The sequence below is a fragment of the Dama dama genome, chromosome 9, assembly GCF_033118175.1.
Source record: "Dama dama isolate Ldn47 chromosome 9, ASM3311817v1, whole genome shotgun sequence".
NCBI lineage: Eukaryota > Metazoa > Chordata > Mammalia > Artiodactyla > Cervidae > Dama > Dama dama.
In genome coordinates, this window is record NC_083689.1 from 50,390,878 (window position 1) to 50,400,449 (window position 9,572).

Consider the following 9,572-nt stretch of genomic DNA (forward strand, 5'->3'; position numbering starts at 1 on the left):
GTCTAGACCAGGTGTTCCCTAACTCTCTACAAACCTGAACCTCTCAAACTATTCTCCAGTTGGCCCTACCCATATTTTTTTGTCTTCTCCCACTCATATTATTCAAATAATATTAGCATGGTTTGCATTTCAATAAGAAAGTTTCTGTTCTAAAGAGGACGTACTTGGGGATTGGTTTTGAACTATTTCCCATGTTCCCAATTGTCTTTTTGTTATTGGTCATGTCTCGATGCATTAAGAGTACTCAGTATTTCATTTAAGTCATCTGTAAAAGATAAAAATAATCATAGAGGATGGTTTTTAAATTATACTTAGTGTTTTGAGATTAAAAAATATATATAGTGCCATTCAGTCTTGTGATTTTTAAAAATTTGGGCTCTATTTAGTTTTCTGCTAATTTTACCTTTTGACATGCTCTAGTTTTAGCTCTTTTGGGGGCCCCAAATCTGGTGGTAAGCAGAGACTTGAGGTCAGACTGTACTCTGATCGTGCTTAGACCTGAGTGACACTTCTTGGGAGAATCTGCTAAACTATTCAGTGGAACAGCTTCTTTATCTGCAAAAAAGTGAAAGGAATAATGATGGGCCACTCCCTCAGAAGGCAACTGTGGATGATAAATCCTGATGGAGTGCTTCTTGCTTCTTTAGGAAGATCTTTCTGAATTGCCATCCACTCTTGTAAAGTGCACATTGATAAAAGATTTCTGGGGAAAAGTTTCTCAAAATTCAACTTTATGAGCTCCTTCTTAGCTCATTTCTCTCAACAGTGCCATCATCCCAGGGAGAAAGGGTGCTTATTGATGCCAAAGCTAACTGTACATTGGGAGTACAAAAGAGATCTTCAGATAAGAGAGAAGGACTCACAAATTAGGCACAGGCATTTATTATTATAAGTTTTTCAGAAGGAGAGGCAATAACTGAGTTGAAAGCTAAGCAGTCACCTCAGTTGTGTCCCCAAAGGGCCTTATTTCAGATGATATGAATTCAGTTTCAAGGTCTGTTATCTGGGGACACACACGCAGGTGGGAGTTAAGCCCACAAAAGACTAAACCTCTTTCTTGTGGGATTTCTCAGCCTGTCCTCTGATGAGGCTTCTCCCCTCTCAGGAGCACCTCGCTGGATGTGCCATCCCAACTCAACCCGAGAACGCACCCAGGAGCACCTGAGCAGTGTGTCAGAGATGTGACAGTAACTGTCTTAGAAGGAACCAGAGCTAGAGCTTGATTCCACATCACTTTTATGTTAGAAGTCTGCTCAGGTGGGAGAATAGGTCAGGCACCAAGGTCGTGAGTACCAGGAATACACAACTGTTACACAGCAACAAGCCACAGAGAGATTAATTCAAAGGAAATATAATGGTACTGAACCAGGTCAGAGCAGAGAAACATCTCACAAGGAAAACAGAAGTACCCAATCTAAATTCAGAGTCCATGTGGATGCCTACAAACCTAAAGAATGTTAAAGCATCATTTGTTAATCCCCCTCATTAAACAAACAAACATAAAAATCAAGGTATTAACATTTTCATTTTTAGGTGGAGAACCTGAGGTAGATGAAGCAAAAAGACTAAACTGTAGGGCACATAATTTCTGCACAAGAGTAGTGCATTATATAAACCCTGATGTTTCTATAATAATCATGTTTTATCAAAGGAAAAAAAATAAGTGTGGCTAGAATTTATCAGAAGTTAAAATGTCCTCTTCATTTGACATGCATTTTTCTGAATGACCTTGAAAGCAGACACTCAGATGTAGTAAGAAATAAACAAGCCTCTCCCATCCTTAAATCCCTCAGCTTTGAGATACATTTGGATGCTCAAAGAATTGTCAGTTATGCTCCTCTTCTTACAGAATCTGACATTGATGAAACGTTATGGCCCTTCAAATCATGTTTGCAGACAGGCATATAGTGGGACAGGCTACTCCATGAGATTGCTCTTAACATAAGGTTTTCATAGCAGACCCTGGAGCTCCATGAATTGATTCTCATATTGATGGAGGCCTTTTAACCTCATTGGGAGTCCTTATTAGCTCCAACTTATGGTCTTTTAAAACATTTGTTTTATTTTTTTTTCAGCTTTGTTAAGGTATAATTGATAAAACTGTAAGGTATTTAAAGTATACTTTGAGGTGATTTGGTATACATGTTTTGGTTAGAACATTTACATTCTATTCTCAGCAAATTTCGATTATATAATACAGTGTTATCAACTATAGTTACCATGTTTTTATATTAGATATTCAGACCTTTTTCATCTTGTAACTGAAGTTTGTAACCGTTTGTGTGTGTGTGTGCCTGGGTGTTTAGTCATGTCCGACTATTTGTGACCCTTTGGATTGTAGCCCACGAACATCCTCTGTCCACGGGATTTTTCAGGCAAGAATACTGGAGTAGATTGCTATTTTCTTCTCCAGAGGATCTTCTCAACCTAGGGACTGAACCTGCATCTGCTGTGGCTCCTATATAGGTAGATTCTTTACCCACTGAGCCATCAGGGAAGCCCTTTTACCAACCTCATTTCCCCCATTTAAGCATTTATATACTTATGAAAATATTTAGCCACTGGATCCTTGCCATTTAATCTTGACCTTATAGATAATCAAGCTTTGGCCATATTTTTCACATGGGTTGGAAAGAATCCACAAAAGATGGTATGTCAGAAAGATAAAGTCGTTTGATCCACAATAGCTTGTGGCCAAAGCTCACACTCATGAATCAGATGTGTTGCTCTGCTGGACTCAGAATCTTGTCAACTGAGCAAAATGATTCTCTTTAAAATGCAGTTAGCATTTGATTGCCCTTTCTTTAATATTTTTCTTAAAAATGAACTTTGAATGCAAATGTCTTTTTATTTGCATATATTATTGAGATAACAAGTGATCAAATTCATCAAACACCTCAATTAAGATACTGTGTATCTTTTTCATTTTCCATAAATGCATACATTGACATTTGATGTCATTGAGAAGGAGGATTTCAGTGGAAACAAAACCATATTTGAAAAGAGGACTGATTATTAAACTCCCCCTTGATCCCTTGGTTGCTATTTTTATCAAGCTACTCTTACAGATGCCTCAGCCAATCTGAAGGAAGCCAGATGTCAGTGATCCATAAAAAGTATGAATTCCACACCCTAAGTCCCACTGCAAAAGAGCATGACCACAGAGCCTTTTGGAGACAAGGACTGTGGTTAATTACTGATGAAGCAAAGGCCATACTTAATCAAAATGTCTTTTTAGAGATTTTTGTAAAATTGCTACATGCACCATAGGTCTTTATAAAAAGTATCCAAGCCTGAAAACAATTCAGTCTGTAACATTCCACAATTAAACGTAGCACCAAACAATATCCTGGAGTCAGGTCATTCATCCAGGAAAACCTGGCTCTGGTCTGTGCATCCTCTCAAGTGTACATATTGTGAGTTTTACTCCAAAGCAACAGTGATGAAATAGTCAAGTGATTTCAAGTTTTCTCCTAAACCTCAGTTCTCTTACCAATAGAAAAGAAGTATTAAAATCTTAACTTATATGGGCCTCAAGATGAAAGTCATGATGAAAAATGTGATTCAGATGCCCTGGATACTATAAAGCCTTATACAAATGTCCATCAAAATAATGATGAGCACTTTATATATCAGTACGCTTAAGTAAATGATTATATTGGCTTACGTTTTACTCTACACTAATATGTAAAGCTTAACTATTTTTCTAAATGACTATAAAATAGCTCGACTTAACACACATTATACATTTGCTGTGTGCCAGACATGGTGCTAACTTTAAATTCACACCAATCATATGATAAGGTTGACTATTTTCCTTAATGACTAATTGTAATGATTAACACCTATTACACATTAATGACATTGCAGGCACCATGCTGAGAACTTCACATGAATTATTGCTTTAAATCCTCATAAACTATCTGATATACTTGCTATTGTCCTTCCCATTTAACAGAAGATAAAGTGAAGCTCAGGTAAAATAACCACTTTTGCCTACACAACTTGTGACATGAGGCTATGTAACTTGTGAGTGTAGACTCTTGTTAAGAGTCTAATCTGTCTGATTTCAAAGCATGTGCTTTTAGCTGATATGTCACTGCCATCCGTCTTACTCCTGTTTTTTTTTAACCTTCCTTAGACTGTAGAATTTCCCACTAGAGTGCAGGATCCATGAGGGCAGGGGAATTACTTGTTTATATGGTATATGTACCTGGCATCCAGTACCCCTCATGCTTGATATATGATGCATGGTCAAATGCCTTAATTCTTAAATTCTTGAATTTGGGTTGGTTATTAAGGAAGATCAATAAAGCAGAGGTGTTAATGTTTACTAGTATCCTCTTCCTTGTAAATACAGGAGCTGCATAATCCTTTAACTACTATTTCCCATTTGTAACTGACAACTTTTAAAATAAAGTATGAGTTCCAAAGGAAAACTAGTTTCCAGTTAGCTCCACTATAAATAATGACCCAGAAGTTGAAAGGTGAGACTGCTAGTATCAGAGGGTATATTAAGTCTTGTGGGTAACTGAGGCATTCCCACATCTTCAAAATACTCCTAAAACTTTTAATTTATTTCCAAAAGCATGCAGTTTATTTATAAGTATCATCTTCTTTATTTTATTAAAGTTGAAGTGAGGTAGTATATATAAATTACAGTGCTTAGTAATAATTGCATAATATTAACATTTTAGTTTAATACAGTTATAATAATTTTGGATCCAAAGCATGCAAATTCCTACCTAAGCTAGTGAAAATAATTTGTAAAACACATATATTTTGAATAAAAGAGATATTCACTATTTACTCCATGAATGTATATTCATGAATGAATAAATAATGAATATCTTTTTTATTCACAAAAGAATGAATTCATATACCTTGCAATTCAGGTCCTATAGGAAAAAAGCAAAGTATCCTTATACTATTCAGTAGTGTATAAAGTACAAAGTGAAAGTCGCTCAGTTGTGTCCAACTCTTTGCGACCTCATGGACTATACAGTCCATAGAATTCTCCAGGCCAGAATACTGGGTGGGTAAGCTTTCCCTCCTCCAGGGGATCTTCTCAACCCAGGGATCGAACCCAGGTCTCCCACATTGCAGGTGGATTCTTTACCAGCTGAACTATCATTACAATACATTATATTGAGATATACTTTTTAAACACTTAAGCTAATGTGGGATTTTTTTTCTCCCATTGCATCTTGGAGTGAAAACATTATCCAGTGTTCTTGAATGTTAGTAAATGATTTTATCAGCAGTTTTCACCGAATAACATCATTTAGAAAAGCAGTTATTCTCAATATTTTCAAACTACCTTATACATTAGCCGTGCAAGTATAACTAGTGCTTTGTGTATGCTTCTTTGATTTTTCTTTTTATTTCCTTATTGGTCTATTAGGAATTAGGGAGTTGTGAAATAGCTATCTCATTGTGTATCACACCAAGTAGAGCTGAAACAATAGGTTCTAATAGTTATGTACTTTTTTTCTTCCAAAGATTTACCTTGGAATAAAATAGATATGTATATAACCTTTTAATTGTTTATTGACCTCTGTGACGAAAGAGTCTAAAATAAACATCTAGTACCACAAAAGTAAGAAGAAGCCCTTAAACCATGAAATGCAAAGCTGAGAAAAGTAACATGCTGAATATTCATCTTGGAGTGGGCAGTGCTGATTGCTTTTCCTAAGCAAGAAATCCTCTCATCCAGGATACCATGCATGTGTAATTAGTCTCAATGAGGCTTCACATAGTTTTGAATTTTTTCTGGGTTAATTACTGCCTAAAGGAGTTAGTTAGTTTATATGCCCCTAAGCTTAGGAGCAAGAGTATTTAGAAATAATTTTTTTTAAACTTCTAATCATGGCATAGAACCTTGGTAAATTGTTAAATAATTGAATCAGTGTCATTTAAAAGATCATAGAGGGTTTGAATCATATCCATAGTGAATATTCTGGATTTAATGTGAATTCATTCATAAATCTGATGTGTGCTTCGGAAATAGGACCCACCAGCAGGTGGCATTCTGAGGCAAAAATTCACTGAGTGCCACCAGACTGGGTCAATCATTATTGCCTCTTTCAAATCTACCCTAAATCCATTAAGCCTTTAAATCACAATTAATGGCAGTAGCATCCTGGTTATGTCTACTCAATCATACTTAAGTGAATTTATTATGCGACTTAAAGAGGGAGATGCTGAGTTCCAGAGTTTCAAAGCTTGTGTCAAAGCCCTGCCAGATTACATCTCTTTTATTAAAAGCATATTTGTTATATTTAGATGGATGTCAAAAGCACACATTTTCAACAAAAAAAGGGAATAATACTAATCTCCTTCTTCTCACCTATAGTTCTTTAATAGTGGCAGCTTATTAGAATGTATCTTCTTTCTCCTCTTACCCCTGTATTTATATTAAGATAACCACAACCACCAAAAAATATCAAATTAAAAAACTGTCAGTAGTGAAGTAGGAGGAGATGAGACAACACACATACTCTCTTCTGGGAATAAAACTGTACTCTAGCATAAAGAGACTGGGATACCAGGATGAGTTGCCTATTTCTAAAAGGCTTTGTAAACTTAGACTTTCAATGAAAAGTAAAAACAAACAAACAAACAACAACAACAACAACAACTCTACTAACCTAGCAAATAATAAAGACTGTAAATCCAGGTTTACATCTAAAACCACAAGCAATGCACAAGAGGGAGCGGGCTAATAAATAAAAGTTTAATTCCATATTTCAGCGAGAAAACAACCTCTACTGGAAAAATCATTATGAAAGAATCATCATAGCTGCTTACATTGAGGGTGAAATACGCAGGCTTGTCCTTTCTCTAGATGACCGGAATCCGGTGTTGAGTCGCGGGAATCTGGCTCCCCATGGGTGGTAGCCGAATAGATGCCGCTCTCCGTGGTGCTGAAGTATGAAGCTGGTCGAGTAAGTGAAGTTGTGAGGATGTGAAAGCGCACTCCTCTGTCCTTTGTGTTGCAATAGCAAAAACTCGCCTTCCGTGGCAGACCCGCTTTACTGTTCTTTTTCTAGTCTGGGGGAAATTTCCCAGGGAACATGACGGAGAAGGATCCGTGTGTGAGACAGGCATGCGGTGTGGTGATGGGTTGTTATAGTCCCCACCCCCTCTCCCAATAGCTTTGAAAGGGAGGTAGCAACTCTGCCTTCCTACCACAGCTCCTTAGGATTTCTGCGTGCCCCCACTCAAGCTCCAGAGCAGTGCATAACACACTCACACACACACACACACACACACACACACACCCCTCTCAATTATATAAGGTAGCAGATTCTGGCTCCTGAAGCAGAATATTCATCTGTTAAATGAAAAATGAGGAATGAACTGGTTTTCTACCTGTTGTGTCTATGTGTGTTTACAGAGGGAGGGAGTTGAAAAGAAAACTAAAACTAGAGGAACCTTAAGAATAACAGAATTAGTTTAATAAGCTTTAAGGTCACACTCCACTTTGTCTTCTGTGAGCAGTGCATTCTCTAACTTTAACCTTTTGCTTCATGATCTTTCAGCATTGTCTAGTATCAGAAAGAGGTCAGTGATGTAGATCAAGTCTGATGCTAGTAAAAATGCTTAAAAGGGGTTAGCTTTCATTTGTAGCTTTCCACTTTTTGAAGGGAAATTCCTAATTCAAAACCCATTTCCCCACAGTCCCCACTGTCACCAGTTGCTGTGTTAACAAATGATCTATGATTCTTAAACGCTAAGGTATTTTGATGGCCTCATTGGGGAGAAACCTCCTTAACTGAAATATTACCTGTGTAAAAGAAATACCAAGATTAGTTCCAGGATCTACCTGGGTCACTGAACAATAAATCAGAGTACTTATTCTTTGAAACCAACTCATGGTTGACAACTAACAGTCTAAATACTTAGGATTAAAGTGTTGGCTTTAATATATTTTGCACAATGTCATTCTAGGTTTATATGCAAATCAGTTACATTGGTTCATTAATGTGCTACTAGCGTTTTCTCTGCATATAACATGGTATGTGGGAAAAGACCCTGGAATTTTGATTCACTTATTAACTGTGTGACTTTCAGCATAATACTTAACCTCACTGAATCTCAGTCTTCTCATTTGTAAATGGTGGGTGAAAATGGGTAACAATGCTTTTTTTTCCAAATGTGTGCATTTAAGAGATGCATAGTAAGTTTGAATGTTCTTCCTCCCTCCTTGTTCCAGAGAAGTTAAAGTAATGATCTAGTTAAAACTCTAAAAAGCTTGACAAGAAACTAATTTGATTCCTATAAGCCTCTTCACAAACTCTTCCTTGTTAATGATTGTGGTTTATTGAATGAAATACTATTTTAAAAAGAAATTTCCTTAACATTAAGATTTTCTCTTTAAAAATTTTATGGTCTTGAAGGACAAGGGAATTTTATTTTTAATTAAAATCAGCAACAAATACATTTAATTCATTTTGAATAAAGTGTTAATGAATTAAGAGCTATTTAGTATTACACTGAAGTGTAGGGAAAAAATATGTGAAGCCAACAAAAGTGTCTTACACAACCCCAGAGTTAGATTAGCTGTGACACTGATAATATCTCTTTGATTGGGCTCCTCATCATCATGATTAGTGAAGCAATACAGAATGAAATAGTCTTAATTTTAGAATATTTTTTCAAGACTACTAGTTTTTGGCTTTTAGTAGATAATGATAGAGATGAATTCTTATTGTATTCTGTTTTTAATAAATAACCAAGAGAAATTCTGACATGAACTGTGTTGTTTCCACTCATGATGAGTTCATAAAAGAACAAACTATATTTTAAGAAATGTGCCAATAACAATACAACAGCCATATATATGGAGGAAATGAGCTAATTATTTTATAGATAAATAAGTTGAAGATAGGTCAGAATCAGCTCTTCAAAAGTGATAGGATAAGATGATGTTGTATGAAGAATTCAGCCTTCAGTATCCACATTATTTGGGAGTTTTTATCACTTCTGGAGGATATTATACACAACATTTGGTTCAATGCGTAAATACTTGTAATCTGAAAAAAGTTACATACATACCAGAGTATTCCAATATGTAAAATGCAGAAATAATTAGATTCTTACTATCCACAGCAAAAGTTCAGAAGATGATAGATTTCTGAACAACATCTTGAACTTTGATTTTTCTTAGGCTCATGATAGACTACATAGCACTTCTTGTCAAACTTGTGTTTCAGTTCCAGGTATTCTATTCCCCAATGTGTCACTTAGTTTTATCACCTATAAAATGAAGTAATAACAGCCCCTCACTGAGTTACAATGAAGATAAAGTGAGAGATCTCACATAAAGTGCTTATAGCATTGCCTGGCAGAGAGTCAGAGCTCAGCCTATGTCACCTTTCATTATTTAAAAAAAAAATTTTTTTTAGTTATAATTAACATACAATATTATAGTAGTTTCAGCTGTACAACATAGTGATTTGGTATTTTTATATAAAAGGTCACCACAAAAAGTCCAGTTACCTTTCATCACCATACAAACCTGATAAATTGTTCTTGACTGTTTTCCTTGTGCTGTGCATTATATCCCT

At 35.9% G+C, this 9,572-nt stretch overlaps 1 protein-coding gene across 1 annotated transcript in view; it reads right to left on the minus strand.

The window, feature by feature from the left end:
* TRPC7 (transient receptor potential cation channel subfamily C member 7) overlaps positions 1–7,092 on the minus strand; it is a 140,562-nt gene extending 133,470 nt beyond the window's left edge. Inside the window, exon 1 of the mRNA XM_061151351.1 lies at positions 6,811–7,092. Coding sequence (XP_061007334.1) covers positions 6,811–6,812 — 2 coding nt within the window. The 5' untranslated portion in view covers positions 6,813–7,092. The remainder of the gene's footprint in view (positions 1–6,810) is intronic.
* Between the last annotated feature and the right edge of the window lie 2,480 nt (positions 7,093–9,572).